Consider the following 24,998-nt stretch of genomic DNA (forward strand, 5'->3'; position numbering starts at 1 on the left):
CGGCATGTGTGAAAACTGGATTAAAGAAATATGGCAAATACTGAGGTTAAAGTGTGATAGTTGTAATATATATGTATTTGAGAAGAAACCCACGTATAGGAAAATATTTGAGCTTTTATTCTTGGCAGTTGTTAAAGGATGTAATTAGATGCACATTTAAGTGGCTAATCTGCCATCGCTTGTCTCTTGGACGACTCATGCTGGATGTAAGTGGGTTTATAGCTGTGGGATGTAAACAACAGTGCAGCACCAGCAAGATGTCTTTAGGATACACTGGTACTCCCAGCCCTAGGAGAATGGAGAGTCCAATACTGTGTGTGCATATTCTCAGAAATTAGTAAGAGAGGTCTTATGACTGGTGGGTAGTAATAAAAAGTTTTCCAGTTTAGCCTAAAAAATCCTTTCCGTGGGGGGAATGCATTCATGAGTAGCCAGAAATCAATAAACTTTTACATCCTATGAATGGTAACGGTAGCATCAGCATCACCTAGAGTTTAAAATCTAGATGGGATTTAAAAGCTAAGTATAAAACAACTCTGGAATTGCCGAAAGGACCTGTTGCCTGACAACTTTGTTTCTAAGGAGAAGCTAGTTCAGATGCAAGATCTTGAAGCCAGAATTAGAGGGGAGAAAATCTGAGAGTTGGCCCTCAGTGTAGTTGGAGGGGAGTCAGCTATGTGGATGGAGGTCAAGGGAAATAAGAATGTGAAAGTTACAGTTCTGAGCTTAGAGATACTGAAAAAAAGTATGTCTGGGGGTTGAGTTGCAATAATTAACACTATGTGGTAACCTGCAGGCTCTTGTAAACCCATAATGACCACATTATCATGAGTCAGTTGAGTCTGTAATCTGAAGTGCAGTGAGCATCTGAGAACTGTGGGCTGTGAAGTACCCTGAGGCCCTTGTCTTCCCTGTTCTCCTGGCCAGCATCTCAGACTCCTGGGCCCCGTGGCCTTTGTTTTCTCACCTCACTGAGGTGCAGGCCACCTGAGAGGGCCTCCTCATCTCCCTTTGGGAGCTTTGTTTTCTCCCTTTTGGCCACCACAGGCCTCTTGTTCCCACTGTTCTTTCCCTCTTTGCGAGGCCCGAGTTCTGCATAGCTTCATTTTCTTTCCAAAGCTTCAGATTTGCCTTTAACTTGGTTTCCTTGAAAAACTCTTTTAAGTGGCTGTCATTTTGTTATCTTGAATCAAATACATTCAGAGCTGAAGTGTTTTGTTTTCAGATTTAATTTTTTTTCTCCATTTACTTGTTTATATTAATCATCACGTTTTCTTAGTCATCTGGACTCAAAGGACATCTTTGATTCCTCACTTTACTTTTTTTAGAAATGATTTGTCATTTTATTGCACATTGTTCCTGATTCTCCTGTCTTGCATTTTCATGGCGGTGAAACAGTTTTAATCCCTTTGCTTCAGCTGTCGTTAACAGGAGACAACCATAATCTCCAAGTTTGTGCCATCCATCATGCATACTGCTATCAAGTTAACTGTCCTAAATGCAACCCTGATCATTTTTTTCCCTGCATGGGAACAAAGCAGAGCTCCAAATTTACTGTTTCTTCTGACAAAAGTCACTGTGCTGGCATGCTTTGTCTCATTTGGTCCTCATGATAGTTTATGTCTTTATGTCTTAGGTACTATTGTGTCTTAAGTACTTTATGTCTTAGGTACTATTGTGCCACTTTACAGGGAAAGAATTTGAGACTTCGTGAACCTGAAGGAGTTTCTAATAGGTAGAAGACCTGGAGTTTGAATTCCCAGCCTGTCTTCCAGTTCTGTGTTCTTGAAGAGTTCTGTACCTCCACCCAGTGGCTTTTGATCAACTCTGGGATACAGTCCCTGTTCTTCACCTTTGCCTTTCAAAAGTGCCTTACCTGGACCCAGCACTCCTTCTCACATTTGTTTCTTGTTTTATTCAAGCTTTTGGTTTCTTATACATTTTCATTCAGGATTTACGCCCTTTCCCATGTCTGCTTTTCAAGGAGGTCCCTGTGCAGAAAGGCTAGCTGATGGGCTGTATTTCCTTAGGGCTCCTGTTCCCTGTCTGCTAGCGAGGTCTTTTTTCATTCATATAGTTGTTAACCTCGTGATGAGAACCTTATACTCTGAATTTTGAGTACTCTAACAGTTGTAATTGGATTATAAAATGTTAGAAAGCAGAAAATGTATTGTAGACGCTTAGGAGATGTGTGTGAATGAAAATGATCTCTGGTCACCTGCCCCATTAATGGTAATTTAAGTAGTTTTTTATTTTAATTGGTAGATGACACAGTAGTTTAATGGAGTTTTTAATTTTGTGTATGTAACAAAACCGGATTTCCTTATTGTAGGCTATCAAATGAGTTAAAATTTCAGACTCATTTCTAGGTAATTGTGATAAGTAATTTGTAAAACTACTTATAAGTGTTTTTTTACATGCACATGTCTAACCTTGAATTTATCATGGTTAATGATTACCATGCAGAGGTTAAAATTTTATATTTCTCTATATTGCCTTTCGGAGAAGGAAATGGCAACCCACTCTGGTATTCTTGCCTGGAGAAATCCATGGACAGAGGAGCCTGGCGGGCTACAGTCCATGGAGTCACAAACAGTCTTACATGACTGAGCAACTAAACAACAACAACATATTGCCTTTGCATCTTGTATTACAATTTAAGTATTACATTACTGTAAGTACTATATTAATGTAAGTATTTTATTAAGTAATTTGTTTTTGCTTTGCTATATAAAAATATAATCCTTTCTGGTAGAAGTTGAGAATGTAGGCTATCTCAGTGATGGCATTGGAGTTTAATAAAAGTGTTTATAGAAGTTTATTAGAAAAGTGTTTAAATAATAAAAGTGTTATTCTCAGACTAATCAGTTTGTCAGTCTTCCAGCTCTCAACTTTATAAAGGATAAAAATAATCATAAATACTTCTCTGAAAATAAAAGTTTTAATCAAGTTTATAGTAATTGATTTTAAAAACATATAGTCACATGGGTCAAGGTATAAGTGTTATAAAAAGTTTATAGACTGAAAGTGACTCCTCTTCCACCTCACATTTTCCCTACTGAGAGGTAGTCACTTATCTTTGGAATGATATAGAAGAAGCAGTTTGTTTGTTTATAAGTATATTTGAATAAATATTTTTCTTTCAAGTTATGATAAAGTATAATGTATTGCAAATAGTTTCACTTGCATTTTTCACTCAGTGTATCTCTGATATTCCATAACAGTAGATAAAGAATGTCTTCATTCTTTAAAATTTTTTTGCAGCCTCAAAGGATCAGCTGTATATCACTACATACATAGACTATATATATATATATATAATCATTTATTTAACCATATTCCCTACTGATGGACATTTAGATTGTTTCACATTCTTTACTGTTACACACATCCATTGAAGCAACTGTTTGAAGGAAGAGAAATAAAAACTGGAAGATCTTTCTAGAGAAAAATAAAATTTGAAAGCTAAAATGGCTGTTTCTTGGTGGAGAATCAGATGGATGCCTTTTGAGGCTGCTGATGAAGGGTGAGTGAATGGAGAGAAGAAGGGGACCATGTGAGGATTCTGGGAGCTGTTGACAACCTAATGGGAAGAGGGGGGACGGCAGTGGTGAATGGCAGCAGCTTCCGGGACCAATTGTCTGCTCTGGACGAGGCCTGCTATGCCTGTATTTACAAGTTCTGTGCTCAGAAATGATTCTTGATATCTGGAAAATCATCTCTGGGACTGTGGCCTATAGTAGTATATCTAACATAGGCAACCTTTTCAGGGAATGGAATAAGGTATCTGGGTGTTTTCTGGAAGGAAATGTCACGGCCAACAACACAATATATTTTATGAGGTCATTAACTTTTTTACTGTAATATTGTGTGTTCAGAGATAAGATTTAAAGTACTGAAATAAATGAAGTTAAACAAATTCCTCCTTCAGCAAACCTCTGCCATCCACAGCCTGTTCCTCATGGGTTGTTTGGGTAATAATGATGGCTTTTTAACAGTGTGGTGTGAGTCTTTTCAGAGTTTATGTATAAACAAAAATAACATTCATGCATCTTAGACATGTCAGTCAGAATCCTACTGAATAGCAAGTAATGATAAGACTAATGAAGGTCAGAATTGTATGGTTTAACAAGTAAGTGACGGTGTGTACCAGGTAAACAGTGAGTGCTCCTCGATTCCTTCAGACCAAGGGCGCTCTGAGTGCAGAGTGGCGGTGTACAGCGTGTCTCAGCTGCTGAAGTGGTGCAGCTGTTCTGCCAGCTCACTCCTAACTGGTCCAGGAAGGTTTCCCAGGCTGTGCTTCATCCGTGGTGGTGTAGTGGTGGTGTATTTAGTAAGCATGGCTTACTAAATAGGGTTACTGAACAGGATAATAAAAGGTCATTTGTTTTTGTTCATCCATGGACCCCCGCCACATATAATAGCTATACCAATTCACTGTAGAAAGACTAGAAGATATGGATAAAAAAGAAATAGATCATTGGGAATGCAATCATTGGGATGGTGTCTCCTTTAGTTAATTCTCAGAGATTTCTGTATTAATGAGAACACCAGCTAGAAGAGCCCAGCTTTATAAACCCTGCTGTCAAATAAGATAGATATATTTACTTGGTGATAGAAGCATGGAAATTGTGATCACTTGAATTTTCTCTGACCTGCACGCTCTGCCAGGTAACCAGGACTGTGGCAAGGCCTCGGCTCAGCCATCAGGTTGTTTGTGCACATGGTTGAGTGCTGAGTGGTGTAGCTGTTGTGAGGGAGCCCAATGTGTCAGTGGGTGTCGGTACCCTCCTCTATTGCTGCTCCTGTGTTAATAGTTCAGAGCTCTTACTCTGATAACAAATCATTGTATTTTTGTAATCCATCTTTAAAATACTGGATCTTTAAGTGCCTTAGAGATATTTACAAATGCCATAGCTCAAAAACAAAACAAAAAAAAAACCACAAAAAAACACCCACACAAGTGAACCTTTCTTTGTCAGACAGTTTTGAGAAGGAGGGTGTATTTTATCACCCTCCTTAGTCTCCTGTTTGCATTGTAGTCTCTTGATGACTAGAATAGATTTTTAAATTCATGGTCAGTCATCTCGATACTCAAATATAAGAGCAAGTTTTGGAATACATGAAGGTAGTTACTACAGTTTTACTTTTAAGAAAAAGCCTGGCAGTGCTCTGTAGTGATTTAACATATATTGTAAAAGAATACATTGTGAAAGAATTACTTTAAATACTTCTGAACCATTTTAATGGTTTAATGGACTTGACTTTTTTCCTGCAAATAGAGTGATTTTGAACCTTTATTCTTTTTTGAACCGCAGAAATTAGAAATGGAAAAAGAAAGATTTAGGCTTTTCTACAGTAATTTATATAAATATCTATATTGTAACTGTTCCTGAAATTGGTTTGGTTCTGAAGGAAAGGGAGGGAAGTCACCATGGTCCTAAACTAGCTGAGTTACCTCACTGTTGGTGGCAAAAAAGCTTTCTGCAGGCTTTCTTCTTATTAAGGAATTGTTCAGTTGTCACTTTATTTTAATAACCCCTGGTTTTATTGTGCCTGCATGGTACATTTTATATGTATGTGGTCCACACCTGCACACAGACGTGTGCCTGAATGCCCTGTTTTCACAGATACCATTCCCTGTGCTGCCTCAGGAAGTCTCACAGCTATGTGGCTGATGCTCCTGCAAGCTGTGCAGTGCGTGCGTGCTCACTCAGTCGTGTCTGACTCTTTGCAACCCCTTGGACTGTAGCCCATTAGGCTCCTCTGCCCATGGGATTCGCCAGGCGAAAATACTGGAGAGGGTTGCCATTTCCTTCTTCAAGGGATATTCCTGACCCAGGGGTTGAACCTGGGTCTCCTGCATCGCAGGCAGTTTCTTTACCACTGAGCCACCTGGAAACCATATCTGGGAGCTGTGCAATATGAGATGCTAATATTTTGGTGCTTTAACATTTTCACACTTTCATGTAAGTATTTAATCTTTCCAACAGCCTTGTCAAAGAGGATCTTGTCTGGCGAGTATCACTAGTCTCATTTTTATAGATGCAGGAATTGAGACTCAGAGTTACTTCCTTGTCCTGAGTCTTGTTTTCTTTCCTGTGAAATGATCTGCAGTCTTCAAGAACAAAGGGCTTGATGTAAGAATAGATCTTGAACTCCAAGCCTTTTCTCTCTCCTAAGCAAGTTGGGTAACCCCTTTCCTTGGAAGTAATGCTGTTACATAGAGTTTTGAGTTAACGTACATAAAAATGCTAAAGCTTAATACACAGTAAGTGCTCAGCTAATGACAGTTGCGCTAATGATAAAGATAATAATGTTTTAGGAGTCATATACTACTTTTCAAAGATTATGGAACCTCACGCGGTGGCTCAGTGGTAAAGAACCACCTGCCAATGCAGGAGACATGGGTTCAATCCCTGGGTTGGGAAGATCCCCTGGAGTAGGAATTTCCAGTATTCTTGCCTGGGAAATTCCATGGACAGAGGAGCCTGGTGGGCTACAGTTCATGGGGTCCCAAAGAGTTGGACATGACTTAGAAGCTAAACAGTAACAGGAGTCACATGCTATTCAGAGATTATGAGACCTTACATAGCAGTAGTGTCCATTTAAATGAGAGGCTAGGCCTGGGAGCAGTCTCACATCATCAGTATTGTGTGGGTGGAGTCAGAAGTGAAAGGAGAGAGAGCCTTGGAGGAGCCAGGAGAGCGGTGGTTCTGGAGCCACATCAGGTCTACATGGTCATGTGTAAAATAGCAAATTTGAGTCATCTGGTCAACAAGAAACGAGAAATTCCTACAGCGAAAGGGAAAGACAGAATTCTACACTGTGGAGCATGTGTCCTGCATGCGTTAGTCCCTGAGGTGTTCCTAACATACTGTTGTCACTGATGTTTTTGGTAATGATCTGGGACCATCAAGAAATGTTGACTTATATTGGATATTTTCAAAGATTGTGGAACTGTCACACCGTAGGAAGACTTTGATCAATTTATTTTACTCTTTGAAGCTTAAAGAACTATCTTTCAGTTATCTGTAGCATTAGTTCTTTTGGCTGTCTGTGGTGTTAGAGAAAATGAATTTTACTAAATTTGAATATGTACATTTTATTTGATTCTTAATAAAATAAAGAGTATAGTTGATAGTAAGGTTCATGGTCAGTGTTAAAGGTAAACGCCAGGAGTTTAGACCTTCATAAATATGTTTGATTCTGGGCCTTTTTCTCACTTAGTTCAAAGCTTATTTATAAAGTTCGGTGTCTGCTTGCTTCTTTTTATATACATTAATCGCTCTGTTGTGCAGAGTGTTATTAAAATCAAGTCCTGCTCCTAATTGTCTTAATATCCTTTTTGCTTACGCATCTTTCCATTCATTTTTAGTGGTAACACACAAAGCACCACCTGCAGGGCAGTGTGTTCTTAAAAGCGTGCTCCCTCTTGCGGCCAACCTGGGTCATACTGCATTCAAGTTGGACAGTTTTGAATCTGCTGCAAATATCCTGAAAGGTACCAGCAACTGAGAAAAGGTGCCAACTCTCACATATGGGGTCTTACTCATGCTGCCCTTACTTTCTGTCAGCACTCAGAATCTGTGTAGTGGCTTCCCACTGTCCTAAAAGCAAGGTCAGGAATGAAGCAGATTGGTGCCCTAAGTGGTTTTAAGCTTGAGCACAGTTTTTCCCAATGGTATAATATATTAGGAATGCTAAAGTTTTTTTTGTGATAATGCTCAAGGCTTAGGGCTGGGCATACATTGTCTTTTATAAGAAAAAAATGATACATGGGTTAAGAATAACCAAAGCAAAACATTGATGGTTTTATTTGTTGTAGTATTTACAGTTAGTACATCAAGTGGAATTTCAGGGTCACCTTTAAAGTCCTCGTGCAGTTATTGTGTGGTATAGTTGTTATTGTTGCAGAGGGCTTTAGATTGTCTTCACATGATCATGCCTTATACTTAAGTGAATTCCAAGTTCTGTAAAGGAACATGAGCAAATCTCTTGCCACTGATTATACTGTGATCTCTTGTTTCTTTTCCTGTGTCTTGGGTGAGTAATAGGTGGGAATGGATTCAGTCCCCAAGTGTACAGATTTAATTCCCCATGGATCAGCATTCTACTATAGAGTTTGGGTGGTATGGCAGACAGGTAATGCCTCCTTCCCCAAGATGTTCTTATGTTAATTCCTGAGCCCTGTCACAATGTATTGGTCATCCTGTATGGCCAAGGGGAATTAAGGTTGCTGATTAGCTGACTTTAAGATGGGGAGAGTATCCTATATTACTCTGATGGGTCCAGTGTAATCACAGGGTTCCTTAAAAGTGGAAGGAGGAGGCACAGTGAGCACTCAGCCTGATGGGGCTGCTTGGAAGACAGTGGAAAGGGCCATAAGCCAAAGAAAGCAGGCAGACAGCAGAGAAGTTGTTGTGGTGCCTCCTTGATCAAGTCACCAGCAATCTGCTCTCTGGGGTACCAGGCAGAGATGTTCACTGAGAGCTGTTTCACCAGAGGCCGCTTTCCACCAGATGCCCATGGGGGCTGCTGAGGGAACTGGGTGCAGGGACCCCCGCTGAGCTGGGGAGCCTGCCAAGAGATGACCAGACTGTCCAAGGTCAGGAGTCCGCAAGAGGAGTGAGGCAGAAAGTTAGGGTGAGGAGCGGAGAGGAACAGGAGAGCGTGAGAAGGAAGCATTATTTGTGGGGCCTGTTTGGTTTGGGAAGAGAGTGGTCCTGACAGGTGTCAGCAAACTGACCCATGGGTTAAACTGGGCCAGCAGTTACGTGTAGCCTGCAAACTAAGAATCATGTTTACATTTTTAAATGGTTGGGAAAAAAAAACAGAAAAAGAGTAATATTTTATGATGTGAAAATTGTATGTAATCAGGTTTCAAGTGTCCATAAATCAACCTTCTGGAACACAGCCACCCTGTTTAACTTACAAGCTGGTTGTGGCTGCTTTGCTCTGGAAGCACAGTTCAGAAGCTGTGATGGAAACTGTGGCCTGCAAATCCTAAAATATGTGCAGACTGACCTTTTATAGGAGTTCAAGGCCTGAAGGTTAAGTACAGTGGTGGAAGGGTCAGTGATTCGATACAAAACATGCTTGGAGAATGAGATGAGGACCTGGAGGGGCAGTGGGAGCAGCTCCTCAGAGATTCCGACAGTGCAGTTGTTGGGGCTTTGGAGTTTGAACAGTTGTGAGGGTGCCCAGGATGATGGTTAGGTCTGGCAACAGAGGACCTGCAGCTCAGATGCCAGAGTCCTTGCTGATGACGGGGCCTGGACCCTGAGGGCCCTCAGTGTGGATGGGGAGGTCGACAGAGTGAAAAGCAGTCATTGCCAATCTTCTAGGCCTTCATAAACAAGGTGTGTGTGTGTGTGTGTGTACACATAAATACTGTAAACTCATATCATGTGTTCACATTGATTCCTCCAGTTCCATCCAGCTCACCAGATATACCCTCATGGTGTGTATGTTGAGAACTTTATATGTAGCTCATTGTTTACTCTTCACAACTTGATGATGTGGTTATTTTTCCCATTTTATAGACAGGGAAACTGAAGACCACAGGTTAAACAATTGGCCTGAGACGCATGGTCAGTAAATGACATCAGATGCTTTGTTTCCCTCTGATGTGATCTTTCTTTGGAACCAAAAGTCCAAAAGGCAGGAAGAGGAGGAAATGAGAGGTTGAGGAGAGGGAAGGAGAGCTGAATTGAACATCTTTTCAGCTAAGAGAATGGGAAGTTCTTCTGAGTGAGGGGTCAAGAACCTGTGGGCCGGCTGTTGTGTTTCAGAAAGGTTCATGGCTTGATAGACTGGATTTGAGTTGTGGCTCAGCCCCTGCCATCTGTGAGCTTGTCTCGTGGTCTCTGAGCTCTGTCCTCCTCAGTAAAATAAAATTGGTGCCTCTTCATAGGTATGCTGAAGATATAAACTCCAGTGCTTAGTAGGTAGTAGGTGCATAGGAAATTGCCCATGTGTATGTTACCACTGCTAAAACAAGGGTAGGGTTTGTATTACCATTGATGTAAAGTTAAGTGAATGTTCTCAGCAGTGTTTGGCATGGAGTAGTGAAGCCTAGCTTATCCTCTTCTTTTTCTATATTCCCTGAAACCTATTTGTCATGATTGAAAAAGGATTTCCCCTGTGCGGTTGCCTCCGTACTCGAAGCAACCTTGGTCCATAGCTCCCATGACAAGATCCTTGAGGGCCCAAAAAAGAAAGGTCCTTTGTTCATGCCCTCAGATAGTGTGTTCTGCTTTGTGTGGGTCACTCATCTTCTTCCCCCAAAGCTGGGAGCTCTCTGTCCCCACCTCTGCAGAGAGAGGAGCACACAGGAGCTGCCATTGGCTGCTTGCCACTGAGCCAGGAGGAGAGGGAGGAGTCATTGTTCAGTCTGTTCTCTTCCCCTTTCACGGCATCTGTCTGCCATCTGCTTGCTTCCCACCTCCTTTGACTTGTCTTTAACCTTCTGTAAAACATCCCTGAGCTGCCTGAAAGACATCATAATATTAAACTGCGTCACCAGTAGTTCTTCCCCTCAACCCAAATACATTCCAGTCGCAGATCTGATTTTGAAAGAATAGCAAGCAACCTTTGGAGCACTTACAAATCATGTCAGGTGAGCTTCTGTGAATGTGCCCTCTGTTCTTCCATGCCAGACACATCCTAGAGAGAAAAGGCTGTGGGGTGAGATGTGTTCTAGGAGTATAGGCGACTGCTTCCTTAAACTATTCAGTCCTTTATTCTACATTTTGTCCCTTTCTGCCTTCATCCTTTCTTCTTGTTCTCAGAGTCCTTATTTTGCTTTTATGTTTAATGTAGGACTTGAACACCCCTAAAACTTTTTTTCTGTGTTACAGAAAATGGCAGAAGGGAAGCAGAAAAAATTGTGATTGAAGTAACAGAAACGCTGAGACAAGAATACTCATTCCTAGATAACTAAAACTCAGTTGTGTTCAAATGCAGGTTTAACCGATGCCCAACTAGCAGAGAAGTCAGAGCCCTGGGGAACCTTAGGAATCAGAGAATTTAGCCTCTTCATTTCACAGGTGAGGAAATGATGTCCTGGAGGGATACCTAGAGCCATACAGCAAAGTTGTCACTGGGGTCAAGGCTGGACCTTGGTCTCTTAACTTGTGTTTGGTACTTTGCATGATTGAGATGGAATTACCTCAGAATTAAATGGCAAACACATCCCATGATGTACTGCTGTAATGGGTTTTTAAACTACTGTTTTCTTTACTCATAAATGAACTGTATTTCAAGTTAGGGGATTATGGTTGAATTATCAAAATATTCACTACAGATTTAACTTGCAGACTCTTCATATGTACATTGATTCTGATCAATTTACAATCTCTTGCTCCATAGTCAGGGGATTGGCTACTTGGATGCATCTATCTGGTGGCATATCATGGCCTTGGATTTTGCAAGTATTTTTGATGGCATGAGTAAATAATTAAGACGTATCAAGTGAAAGTCTGAAATATATATATATATACAGTATAATATTAACATTGTGTTAAAAAAAAACAAGAATATTCATGCCTAGAGAGTAAATAATAGTGGCTCTTTGAAGGTTAGGATTATCAGTAATCTTTATTTTACTTGGTTTTCAAGTTTTCTGTGAATTTGTATACTACTATTATAATCAAATCAGTGAATATTATAAAATGGAATTTATAATAATTATGCATATAATTTATATGTAATATAGGATTCATTTTTCACTTTTTTCAGAAAAATGTATATGATAAATGACATCTTTGAAGCTCTGTGATGTAAATTATTTATATTATGACCTTTTTCTGTTCCTTGATTTTTCTGCTGTATACTTTTATTTAGTGTATTTTTATTCCTTAGGAAATTATTGTCCGTGTGTCTCTATTGTACTTCATCTGGTCTAAATAAATCAATACTGCTCTCTTTATTTTTACCTTGTCAGTTTTGTTCACATAACGCATGCACACAGTTGAGAAGGTTAAGTGATACTACAGGCCTTGACGACAGCACAGCAGCTCCCGGCTCCACCTGTCCCTACTCAGGAGACTGACACCAGAGGGGATGGGACGGCATGGAGCCGCCACAGAGCACGGGAATGCTGCCTCCACGGTGCACACTGAGATACTTGTGCAGCGTAGACAGCTCTTACTCTCCATTGCAGATAAAGGGTTAGCTCCCATTCCCCTTGATATCTCTACTCTCATTCGCCCCGGGTGGTTAAACGACTATTCAGATTAAATAAGGAATTATGTTTGCACTGGTGCTACTATGTAAATACTAAATATTGTCTTCCACAGACCAAATAACGAGTTCCCATTCTAAAGGTCCTTTTGTTTTCTGGTGGGTATTGGTTTTCCCTTAACATCCTGTTTTAGTCCCTCAGTGTGCCCTGTCTGTCTCTGAGCCTTCCCTGGCAGTCTGAGGCCCAGGCTCTGTGTCCTGGGGCCTGCCAGCTTGCCTAGATCCCGGGTTCTTCTGGCCTCAGCAGCACTGCTGTCTTCCCCAGGCTCAGCTCTGCGGTGCTGTGTATAGTGCCTTGAGTGGGCATGTGGCCCCCATCTCTTCTACATCCCGACACCTTTCCTTCCTTCTGCTGTCTGTGCTTCTCCAGGCAACTCTTCTGATTCTTCATTCCACCTGTATCTGGGCTGGGTGCCCTGTAACATCCTTGTGTAACTTCTGTGCTCATCTCATTTTGGAATTGTTTATGCCAGTTGTTTTCCACATGTGGTCTGGAGTCCTTGAGGTCTTCTGAGAGCTTTTTAAGGGCCTGAGAAGTCTGTCCTGGGTTTTCTACTGTAACCTCTGAAAACACCTACTGTTCTGCAAAGCAACTGGGCTTGTGGGAAGCACAGCTTTGGGTGTAACATTCAAAGCCTGTGCAGCCAGCTGTACCAGCAGAAACAACAATCTCAATAAAATTTCTAGTGCAGCTAAGTCTCTGCTGGGGTCTGTACCTGGCTTTAGTCAATCAGTCCTCCACAGTCGTAACCCCAGTGATCATGGTCCTGCTTTAACCGTGCTTTGACATTTTGACATTTGACCTGCTTTGACATTCAGGCCCTGAATATCATTTTACGTGGAGACAGATGTCATTTTTATTTATTAAAATTAAAAAATCTGAACCTGGTTATAGCCTTCATTAGTCTGTTTTACAGAGAAGGCAATGGCACCCCACTCCAATACTCTTGCCTGGAAAATCCCATGGACAGAGGAGCCTGTTGGGCTGCAGTCCATGGGGTCGCTAAGAGTCAGACATGACTGAGCGACTTCACTTTCACTTTTCACTTGCATGCACTGGAGAAGGAAATGGCAACCCACTCCAGTGTTCTTGCCTGGAGAATCCCAGGGACGGGGGAGCCTGGTGGGCTGCCGTCTATGGGGTCGCACAGAGTCGGACACGACTGAAGTGACTTAGCAGCAGCAGCAGTCTGTTTTAATTCATGGAAAATGTCTTAGTGTTTTTTCATCTGTATGCACAGTCCCCCGGATCACTTGAAGACACTGTCTCATTGTCTTACAGGAAGGTACTCTATTCTCAGCTTTTTGTTGCAAGTTTTCATAAGCTGCCGAGGTGTGGCTCTAAAGTGTGGAAGCTTGTCCCTTCCTGTCACTTCAGAACATGCACATATATTGTGACCACCACACCTTCATCTTTATCTCCATGTCATTACTCTGTTGACTGTGAGCTCATTTGTGTGTTGGGATTCTCTGGTGGCTCAAACAGTAAAGAATCTGCCTGCAATGCAGGAGACCTAGGTTCAATCCCTGGGTTGGGAAGATCCCCGGGAAAAGGAAATGGCAACCTACTTCAGTATTCTTGCCCGAAGAATTCCATGAACAGAAGAGCCTGGCGGGCTACAGTCCACAGAGACAGTCCACAGGCAAAGAGTTGGACATGACTGAGCAACTAAGTAACTTTCATTTGTGTTAAAGAAACATGCATCCTAGCAGGTTGTACCTTATATTCCGGGAAGCCTTTCCTGACTTCCTCCTGCATTACCCTTTGAGCTTTCTGTTCAGATCTGTTTGTCTTTCCTACCAGACTAGAGGGAAAGGAGTCAGGGAAGTCTGCTTCCACAGGGTGTGGTGCACCTGGGTGACGAGGTCGTGTTCTCTAGCCTTCTGAGTGCCTGTGTCTAAGGCCTGTAGCGGTAGATCTGAAACACAGATGCCCTGCACTTTCTAAATGGAGATGTAATTTCCCGTGTTAATACTTGACTTACTGTCACCTGAAAGGGCTTCCCTAGTGGCTCAGACAGTAAAGTGTCTGCCTGCAGTGCTGGAGACCCGGGTTTGATCCCTGGCTCGGGAAGATGCCCTGCAGAAGGAAGTGGCACGCCACTCCAGTACTTGTGCCTGGAAAATCCCATGGACAGAGGACCTGGTAGGCTACCTTCCATGGAGTCGCGACGAGTCGGACATGACTGAGCGACTTAAGTTACTTACTGTCACCTGTAGTAGATGTTCCTAAGCTGCAGTAGACTCAGGGGCCTCTGGGAATTCAGGAGCCTTCTGAAATTGTATGCAAAACTTCCAGTTTGTTCATTTTTTAGTAGAGAGAGGGGAGTTTATGGTCAGACTCTCAGAGGGGGGAAGTAGGAGAAGACGAGGGGCTCAGGCAGTGGGGCAGCCTGCTGGTGCGGGACCCTGCTCCTCTCACTGCTTCTCTCTTCTCCAGTTCCTGGCCAGAGTGTGCGTCAGAACGCTTGTTTTTGGCCATGGCTATTTCATTTCTCACTTTCCCCCTTACCTGATTTATTAATTCAGAATTTAATTGATATATGAGTTTGCTTATTAACTTGTTGAATAAAGCTTAAATTGTGTATTCAGTATTGAAATTCTTATTTTAACAAGTTGTACTTATGTTTCCATTCAACTATGCTGAGTTTGTTAAAGAAGTTGTTGTACGCATGTGTGTATAACTTACGTTCTAGTGCTTAAACTATTAAAAGTTGTTACCAAAGTTTGTGGTCTCATCGTGACAGAATTTACCAAAGAAAATCTTAAGAGTTGTATATGTATATATATATGTATGTATATATATATATATATAGATTTAAATACACATTTTAAATATGTGAGTCTCTTTTTAAGTTCCATTTTGTATTCAGTGATTAGGTAATATGTTCTTCTGTTAACATTTTGAATTTATGTGGTGTGTTTAGGAATTGTCAATGGATTGTTTAGGAATTTTAAATGAAGTAACACGTGCATATTTATCTAGGCTTTCCACACACTGTAGAAGTCCATGTGACTCAGTGATGACGAGCATGGTCTCTGAAGTCTAGACCAGCAGGGACCTCATCCCAGCAGCATCACCTTCCAGAGCAGCATTGTCCTCTATGGCAGCCACTGGTCACGTGGGGCTGTTCAGCACTTGGAGTGTGGCTGGTGTGACTGGCTGGATTTTTAGGTGTATTTAATTTTAATCAGCCTATGTCTAGGCAGCCCTGTGTGAACTGTGGCTGCTATACTGGGCCTCACAAGATGAGGTGACTTGACTCTTCTGTGTCCCAGGTTTCCTCTCTGGAGAGATGAGATCACACTTAAGCTACCCTTTGTGGTGGTTTTAAGAATAAATACTATATTTAAGGAGCTTAACTCTGCCTGGAAGAGACTATGTCCTTGAGAAGTGGTCGTTAGTTATAATGACTATTATATATTTAATAAACTAGAATTACTTTTCTTTTGAGCATTCATTTAAACCTGTTTATTTTTATTCTTCCCTTTCAGGATTAATTTATTTTTGGAAATCAAGTGCAATATTAAAAGGAAAACAAAACCACACTACATTATTGGAAGCCATTTCTGCTAATTTTATTACAGTTTAAAATTTATGGTTTGATTTGAATACTATCATGGGAGGAGCTGTGAGTGCTGGGGAAGATAATGATGACTTAATTGATAACTTAAAAGAAGCCCAGTATATCCGCACTGAAAGAGTGGAGCAAGCCTTCAGAGCGATTGATCGCGGAGATTACTATTTGGAAGGCTACCGAGACAATGCGTACAAAGACTTAGCCTGGAAGCATGGCAACATACACTTGTCAGCACCTTGCATTTATTCTGAAGTTATGGAAGCATTGAAACTTCAACCAGGATTGTCTTTTCTTAACCTGGGAAGTGGAACCGGATATTTAAGTACAATGGTGGGCTTAATTTTAGGTAATTTTATTTTTGTAAAATTCTTTTTTAAAAAGTAAGCTGAGTTTGTACTGCTGTTTCTGATTTACAGGGTTTATAACTTTGTATACAGCATATGTTTGAATGCTCAAAGTAGTTCCTTCCTTCCTTAAGGTCAGAGTAGTCATCTTTTCTTATTTTCAGCCCTGACCCCCATAGTTAACTTTGCTTTCAGTGCTAGACGTGAAAAGTTCTTGGAACTGTTTTTGATCCTCCAACCACTGTCTGTACTGTAACAACTGAGCAGTTGGCAGGTGAGAGGCTCCAGAGCATCTTGTAGCCTACTTGAGGTCAAGCATCCTGACAGCGGCTGGGAGAGTTTGGTGGGCCCTGGTGTCCTGTGCTGAAAGGGGTGGTGCTGTACTTGTTAGGGATCTAGAACCCTGTGGGGGGCAGAAGATGTGGCACTGCTGGGGCAAAGCACAGGACGCAGGGCGGAGAAGAGGGGGAAGAGTGTGGGTTGTTAATGTGTCCGCCAAGCGTTATTTCTGAAGCAAGGGAACAGCAGTAATCAGAAGGGACAGATAGCACTGCCTTCACAAAGCTTCCTGGTACTCACGATGAAGGCTTGGCATTGCTGAAAGCACTTGACACGGTCTAGTAACTTGTTAAGTGTTCCCAGTAACCATGTGAAGTGTGTATTGTCATGGTTCCTGTGTGTTTAAACTGAGTCACTGAAGTTCAGTGACTTGCCTGTGGTCCCATAGCTAGGAGATGAGAGCTGTGAAGTTGAGCCTGTGTGTGGACAAAGCATGCCAGGGGAGACACTGCTGAAAGGCATGGTGACCTCGGGCGGAGGATGGACAACCACAGCTCACAGCTCCCTTTGGTGTTTGCTGGGCACCACCACGTGACAGGCATCAAGGTGCAACACCAAGGCCCATGTGACACAGACTTGCCCTGGGGTTTGCAGACTAGACTGGCGGGGGTGGAGAGACAGGAAGTGAGCGGTTCTTATCCCATGTGATGTTTCCTGTGGCTGAGGTGTCGTCCCAGGTTACAGGGTCGAGGCTGTGGCTTACAGTTCACTCTGGAGTGCGGGGGAATCATTGGAGGACTTTAGAGAAATGACTGTGATCCCCCTGTGACTAAGCAGTCCTGATTTTTTTTGATTATCCTAGTGTCAATATTAGTAATGTCCTTTTTGTTGCCAAAGTGTCCCAGTTTGGACAGTAAATTATGTGCTCACATCGTATAGCTTCAGGCGTTTTCAAGCCTGAAATCCCATTGCTCCGTGCTGGCTGTCTCTACACTTTTTCTCCCAGTCATGGAGCCTGCAGTTGTTTCACTTAAAAGAAGCCTGTTTATCTCACTACAGAGTCAGTTCCTGATACGTAGTAACTGGTCAGAAAGGTGACATTATTCATTTTTGCCCAGAGAGAAGTTAAGCAGTTTGCATTTACATTTGGTGATCTCTGTGATTCTGAGATAGCATTTTCATCAGGTTGGGATTCCAAGAAATCCAACTCTTGTATCATGAGAGCCTCTAGAAAAGGGATCCAGGATTTGAGAGGATCTCCAAATCCAAGGAGCAGAGTGGAGTGGTAGAGAGAGCTTCTTCCCAAAGTGGGCTTGCTGTCCTTGAGTCAGTGTGCTTCTTTACCAGCTCTGGCCACTAGGGCTCGAGTCCAGCCTCAGATAAGTGTTCTGCTCCTCCAGCTGGTTAGCTGGCTCCTGATGCAGGCGGGAGTTTAGCCAAAGGCCTGGCGGAGAGAAAAGGAATCACAGTTAGCAGCCTTGCTGACTCAATCCATTCCCTAGTCCTGGTCCCTAAGAAATGGGCTTCCTGGGGCTAGCTGCTTTTGTGGGCCATCCGCCAACTTTATTGACTTTTTTTTTTAATTGGAGGGAAATTGCTTTACAACGTTTTTTTGGTCTTTGCAGTACAACAGCATGAATCAGCCATAATTGTACACATATCCCCTCCCTCTTGAGCTTTCCACACCTCATCTCAGCCCTCTAGGTCATCACAGAGCGCCAGGCTGGGCTCACTGTGTTATTCAGCAGCTTCCCGCTAGCTGTCTGTTTTACATATGGTAGTGTGTGTATGTCAGTGCCTCTTTTCTTAATTTGTCCCACCCTCTCCTTCCCCTGCTATGTCCACAAGTCCATTCTCTGTGTTTGCATCTCCATTCCTGTCCTGCAAATAGGTTCATCAGTACTGTTTTTCTTTCTTTTTTTTTTTTTTTTTGCCAATAAGTCCCTTTTACTGTTTAAGCTATTTGAGTTGGGTTTCTTATATATTTCCGCAAAAGTAACCTAACAGTTGTAATTTCCTTTCTTAGTTCTTATCTTTACTTCTCACTCATTTATGTAGTATCAGAGAAATAATAGCTAACGATAGTTCATTTATAGAAGACTTATTATGTGTCTGGCACTATTCTAAGTGCTTTCTAGACAGATTCTGATTCCATTTCAAAATAGAGAATATATGTGTGAGCTCCTTGAGAACTCTTTTCTTATTTATATCTATTTCTTTTTTTTTTTTTCTTTTTTTTTAAATTTTTTTTAATTTTTTACGATAGAAAAATTAAGCGCCACCTGGGAAGCCCGTGGGGCGGTAGAGAAGGTCATTCATCCTGTGGCTAACATTGTACTAGAGTGGGATGTGCCTTAGGTTTAAGGTCAGAAGAGCTGGGTTCAAGTTCGAACTTTGCTTGTGACTGTGGGCACTGATCTTCCTGTTTGCTCTTGAATCCCTGTAGTAAAATTTTCAAGTTAGTTATTGTACTCTTCAGCTTCCTAGTTTCTGTTTGGTATTTTCTTATATTTCTATTTCTTTGTTGAAAGTCTCACTTTGCTCTTGCTCTTGTATTGTTTCCAGGGAGCATCTTTATGATGTTTTGTTTTTTTTTTTTAATTTTTATTTTTTTATTTGATAAATTTAACGCCTTTTATTGCCATACCTCATTTTACTGTACTTTGCTTTAGTGAACTTTATAGATACATGTTTTTTTTTTTTCCTTGTTAATTTTCTGTTTAGTTGATCTATCCATAACTGTGAGTGGGGTATTAAAGTCTCCCACTATTATTGTGTTATTGTTAATTTCTCCTTTCATACTTGTTAGGATTTGTCTTACATACTGCGGTGCTCCCATGTTGGGTGGATATATATTTATAATTGTTATATCTTCTTCTTGGATTGATCCTTTGATCATTATGTAGTGACCTTCTTTGTCTCTTTTCACAGCCTTTGTTTTAAAGTCTAATTTATCTGATACGAGTATTGTGACTCCTGCTATCTTTTGGTCCCACTTTGCATGGAAAATCTTTTTCCAGCCCTTCATCAGTACTGTTTTTCTAGATTTCATGTATATGCGTTAATTTATTGTGTCTGGAATGTTTCCTCCTCCAACCTGAAGGCAGTGTGGAAACACAGACCCTTGTGTGGCAGTCCATAGGGAGGACATCTCCTCCTGCTCCCAGGCTCCAGGGAGTCACAAGTGTTCAGTCACAGGCATGACCACCCTTACTGGATATTGTTCGGGGATTCGTCTGTGTGTGTTCCTGCAGTCAGGATCAAGGTATAATTTCTCTCCTTTTGATGAGGAAAGTATTTGATGAGAAAGATAAAAACTTTTTAAAAGGAAAGAAAGAACAGAGCCTGTAAAACTGTGATTACAGTTAATCTTGCATCTCTCCAGCTTCTGAGAAGCTAATCATTTTTCTGCTGCTCCCCTTGTTTGGTTTGTGTTTCTTGAGCATTTAATTAAATCGAGGGGACACATCCACAGAAATCACTTAGCACTCACTCCAGAGGAGGGTGCTTACATGCTCCCTGTAATTATTTGAGTGTGGTGCCTCAGGCTGGGTCCTGGTGCTTCCCATGACCTTGTCTTATTAAGTTCTGATAGCACCCTGGCACTCAGCACTGCCCTTCAGTCACAAGACGAGGGTGACAGGTGCTCCCTGGTAACAGCAGCTCTCATCCAGGGACGTGGTGGTGTAATCTGGGGGTCTAGGCTAAGGCGGGGAGAGTGGGGGTCTGTGGAGGAGGCCTCTTGGGGAATCTCTACCTTGCAGTCTTGAGAGCTCTTGTTCAGTGAGAGGAGTTAGGTTTATCCTCACTTCAGGAGATTTCTCATGATTAAAGTATACTTGAAGCAGTTATTCATAAATGGAATTTATTTTTGCCCCACACAGAGAAGGTGGATGATTCCAAGTTCTAAATTGTACCTCATTTCAGATAACTTGTTTAGTTTCCAGTTGAAGATACATTCATATTCTAAGAGTCTTCCTATGAAGAACTGTCACAGAGAATCTAGTCCTTCATTGATGAAGGTAATCCATTTTGAGAGCCCTTCCATCACCCCGTGAAGATTCCCTCCCCCAGCCCCTGGCAGCCGCTTGCCTCTTTGCTGTCTCTAGGTTTTCCTTTTCTGTGCAGTTCATGTCAGTGGGATCGTGTAGCATATGATCTTTCTGTATGCTTGCTTTCCCTGAGTGTTAGATTTTCAGGGTTCACCCGTGCTGTGACATGTATCATTGCTCCATTCCTCTTGGTGGCTGAGCAACACTGTGTTGTGTGGGTAGACCGCATTTTGTTTGTTCTTTCACCACTTGATGCCTGTTTTGAATGATGCTGATGTGAACATTCATGTGTAAGACTTGGTGGAGACATCCATTTTCATTTCTCTCAGGTGGATTCCTAGGAGTGAGATTGCTGGACTGTATGGTAAGTTTGTGTTTAACTTTTTAAGAACTTGCCAAACTTTTCTGGAGTGGCTGCACCATTTTCTATTCCCACCAACAATGTATGAGGTTCCAGTTTCTCCATATCTTCACTGGTAGTGTTTTGTTTTATTTTAAATAGCATCTTCGTGGGCATAACATGGTATCTTGTGGTTTAAACTTGTACCTCCCTGATGACTAATGATGTGGAGCGTTATGTTCCTATGATTTTTGGTCATTCCTCTATCTTCTTTGGTGAAATGTCTATTCAGCTGTTTGCTCCATTTTTAAATTACATTGTTGGCATCCTTATTATTAATGAGTTGTAAGTGTTCTTTTAAGTACAAGCCCTTTTTCAGAAGTATGATTTTCAAATCTCTCTTCATTTCCTTTTAAGCACCCCTTTAGAAAACTCTCATGCCTCCCTTGAGGCCTGAGAGTGAGGGAGATCCAGAGCCTCCTTTCCCCTATCCCTTTTTTTCTGGACAGAACACAGTTCTGCAGGTTTCCATGGTTCTCTCTAAGGCAGATTTTCTTCTCTGCATTAAGCCAAACTTCAGTTTTCCCTCTATCTTTTTACCCTACTTTTTTTTTTTTTAAGGAATTACAGACTATTCTTGGTATGTGCTTTATTTTGGGCTGTGAGTAAATCTATTTTGAAAAGAACCCTTTCCTTTAGGCTACTAAGATTTTCTGAAATCAGTAAAGCTCCTTACCATTTAAACTGTTTGTTCTTAGTCCTAGTTGGGCTTCTGTGTATTTTTTTTCTGTCCATATACCCTGAAGGAAAAGGCAACCCACTCCAGTATTCTTGCCTGGAGAATCCGATGGACAGAGGAACCTGGCGGGCTACAGTCCATGGGGTCGCAAGAGTCGGACACGACTGAGTGACTTTGACTTGACTGACCCTGTATCAGGGACTTCCCAGGTGGCTCAGTGATGAAGAATCCGCCTGCCAGTGCAGCAGCTGCAGGAGACTCAGGTTTGGTCCCTGGTTTGGGCAGATACCCTGGAGGAGGAAATAGCAACCCATTCTTGTATTCTGCCTGTGGGAAATCCCATGGATGTAGGAGCCTGGTGTGCTGTATAGTCCATAGGATTGCAGAGAGATGGGCATGACTGAGCATACACACACATGTACAAGTTTTAGAAATTTTGCAAATTTTACAGTAATTTGAGTATATTTCCCTATTAGAGGTTGAAAGGCAGTTCCTTCAGTGCTGTGAAGGGTGTCAGGTGGATCTCTTGGCATTGTGAGGCATCTTGAGTTTTTACTTTCAGGCTTAACTCCCCAATCTGCATTATCTGTCAGCTGAGCACAGTTGAGCTGTATTTGTGAATTTGCTTCCTTTCTGAAGTGTGTCTGTAACCCTCACATCAGTATTCGTCACTGGTGCATGTGTTCTGGGAGAGGGGACGGAGTGAGTTGCTCTCTGGACATGGTGCCCCTGGGCCAGGTCAGGGGTGCAGTCCTGCTCATGTCTCAGGGCAGTGGCCAGAGGATGCACTCACAGCATGGTGCAAACAACTCTGGTGCTGGGCCAGTTTCTTTTGGAGCTCATTTCTTTCATAAAAGAAAACACTCTTCTAGGGTGAGTTCTTAGGACTGAACATTGTTGTCTGTTTGAGGTAGGTATATATGTGTAGTATATGCACACTCTTCCCTTGAAGCTATTTGCATATTGTTTTTCTGGACTTTATAGAACATAAACTACCACAAATAATGAGTACTGACTGGATGCTTCAGAAAATGACTAAACCTTTCTCAGTTTGTGTATCTATATGAAATAATTTGTGAATCTACAGTTTCCAGTGAGGCACTACTCTGGAGCGGGCTCCGTGGCCTCAGCTCTCTCCTCAGTCTTTCCTGGGCTGAGATGTGCTGGACTAGCGCCCATGTGAGCGGCTTACCTGTGTCGCAGGGCTGCGCCTGCACTGGCCTTCACACCCTGTGTGGGCGGCTCCTGCAGCATCAGTCTGGCCACCATCCCATGCCTTCTGCCTGCAAAGATTCTTTTGATGGATTTCACTCCTCTTTGCGTTTCCTTTATAGACACTTACTTTAGCCTGTTGTGGAAGCTTCTTTGCCTTCAGCCTGTGGTGAAGGGCGGCTCCTCTTCTGTCTTCAGGTTACCTCCACGTGCAGAGGATTCACAGGTTTCCAGCACCAGGTCTCTCTGCGGAGCTGTGGACACTGCATCTTCCAAGCTGACCAACAAACTGGATACTTGATTTTCCTGTGCTTACTGCATATCTCTTCTTCAGTGTGCACGAGATTCTGAAAGTTCAACCTGTCTCCACCTCGAGTGACCCTTCCTCACCCTAGCCACACACCAGAGCAGTTGAGGTTGGCTTCTGCCACCTGTGTATCTATTGGTGACTCAAGGCAGAAACCTGAACACCACTCTCTCTTCTCTCTAATTATATTTGGTGGAATAGGCAATACGTTCACTGAGTTAAATAATCCAAAAGAATCAAAAGGCATACTTTTAAAGATTTTCCTTACCTGCCTCTCCTCCACTTTGTCTGGTTGCCCTCCCCACTTGAAGAACAGCGTATGGAGCCCTGGGAACACCTCCGCTTCTGCACAGACTCAATTTAATGTTTATGGGGATGATGGTTGACTTGAAATCAGAAGAATATTCTTAGGTACATGAAGGAAAATATGAATTGCATTTTAGAAGATTTCTAGCAAGCCGCTAAAATTAATAAATTTATTTTGAATGGAATATACTTTTCTGTGTAAGATGTACTTCTGTACAATGCCTCATTCTGTGATGAAATAGATGTGACACTTGGTTTTTTGCCAGTATACTTATAAAGACATGAAAAATACACATTTTTATGCTTTGTATAGATGATTGGCCTCAGTCTTACTTGTAAACCTTTTTAAATTTGGGACCATAGCTCCCTTTATGTACATTTATCTTTCTTCAAAGAGTATTTGTTATGTGTGCCTTTGTGCGAGCTGCTGAGCATACAGCTGTGCAGAAGACATCCCACATATCGTGCGTGTTATTTCTGAACCAGCAGCAGGAGCATTGAGTCAGTTTTGTTGGCTGTTCTTCATTTAGGTCAGGAAATAGTTGTTGAGTATCGATGTGTCTTGGTTACTTGTGACTTGATCACATGCATTGGCCCTGGAGTGTCTTTTGCAGGTGAATACACAGTGCAGCGAAAGAGCTGATGAAATGGCTTCCAGGGGAAGAGGACTGATACCGAACGCTGTTTACATTGCCTTTTAAACCATGTTCTGTTATGTTATAGTTGAGCACACCTTCTCAGTTTACTGACTTTGCTTTGGTGTAATGTTCCAGTGTAGACATGTGAGTTGCAGTTGTAAATTACTCAGCCACGTTAGACTTGGTGGGTATTATCAGCCCACTGGGTGGAGGTATCTAAAGCAGCTGGTTCTGACATCTGTTCTTGATAGTTTGACATTTTAGGAATGCATTTTACTTTGGGCCTTGAGCCTTTGGTCCATAATTGTTTAAACCAACCTTTTCAGATTTTGTTAAACATATTTTTCAGATTTGGGTGGTGTTTAGTCACTAAGTCACGTCCAACTCTTTTGTGATCCCACGGACTGTAGCCCGCCAGGCTCCTCTGTCCATGGAAAGAATATTGGAGCGGGTTGCCATTTTCTCCTCCACGGGATCTTCCTGACCCAGGGATTGACCCAGGATCCCGACCCTGCAGTGGCAGGTGGATTCTTTACTGCTGAGCCACCTGGGGAACCAGCGCTTCATTCCATAAGCTGAGGGAAGCCCACAGGACTGGAACTTCCTCTTTAATTGCAAAACTTGCCTCACAAGGCCAATGACAAACCTAGAGAGCAGGTTTCTAGTCTTAGGTGTGCCCTGCTAGCCAAAGAATTTGAAGCTTTAACGTGGTAAGATTGAGTAAACGTTCGACAGTGCTTTTTTAACGTCATATAATCAAATGGAGAAACCATAGGAAAATAGGTGTATCTTAGTAAGTTTCTCTTAATTTGGTTGTGATTCCTTAATCTTTGGCTGATTCATTTTCTTCCCCATTCCTTTGTCTCCCTTTGTACTGCTTTGTCTTTTTGCAGTACACTGGCAGGGTGTTCTCAGAAAGAGACCTGCTCATGTCTGCTCTCCACCTGTTATTAC

The 24,998-nt window shown here is 42.0% G+C and overlaps 1 protein-coding gene and 1 long non-coding RNA gene across 15 annotated transcripts in view; both read left to right on the forward strand.

The window, feature by feature from the left end:
- The window catches only part of PCMTD1 (protein-L-isoaspartate (D-aspartate) O-methyltransferase domain containing 1), a 49,769-nt gene that overhangs the window by 2,927 nt on the left and 21,844 nt on the right, over window positions 1-24,998 (forward strand). For 3 of the 13 annotated variants that reach the window (XM_086336988.1, XM_086336981.1, XM_086336985.1), the window contains exons 2-3: window positions 10,969-11,051; window positions 15,742-16,173. The exons of 2 other annotated variants lie outside the window; for them this stretch is intronic. Coding sequence is in view for 5 of the 11 variants with exons in the window: in XM_086336981.1 (XP_086193107.1) it covers window positions 15,867-16,173 (307 nt within the window). In the remaining 6 variants the exon portion in view is untranslated. Of the gene's footprint in view, window positions 1-7,378; window positions 7,525-10,968; window positions 11,052-15,741; window positions 16,174-24,998 lie in introns of all 13 variants that reach the window. 8 more of the 13 variants (XM_086336991.1, XM_086336982.1, XM_086336993.1 and 5 more) reach the window with 5 other exon arrangements.
- Window positions 20,342-23,718, forward strand: LOC147359521 (uncharacterized). 2 transcript variants are annotated; one of them, XR_015140862.1, is made up of 3 exons: window positions 20,342-20,472; window positions 20,832-20,866; window positions 22,992-23,718. It is a non-coding gene; the product is annotated as an uncharacterized LOC147359521 (long non-coding RNA). The 2 variants fall into 2 exon arrangements; XR_015140863.1 differs by lacking the exons at window positions 20,342-20,472; window positions 20,832-20,866 and adding an exon at window positions 21,649-21,844 and having other exon boundaries at window positions 22,992-23,595.

The sequence above is a fragment of the Bos grunniens genome, chromosome 14 (assembly GCF_055505025.1).
Source record: "Bos grunniens cultivar Pamir isolate PY7600 chromosome 14, Bosgru_T2T1.0, whole genome shotgun sequence".
NCBI lineage: Eukaryota > Metazoa > Chordata > Mammalia > Artiodactyla > Bovidae > Bos > Bos grunniens.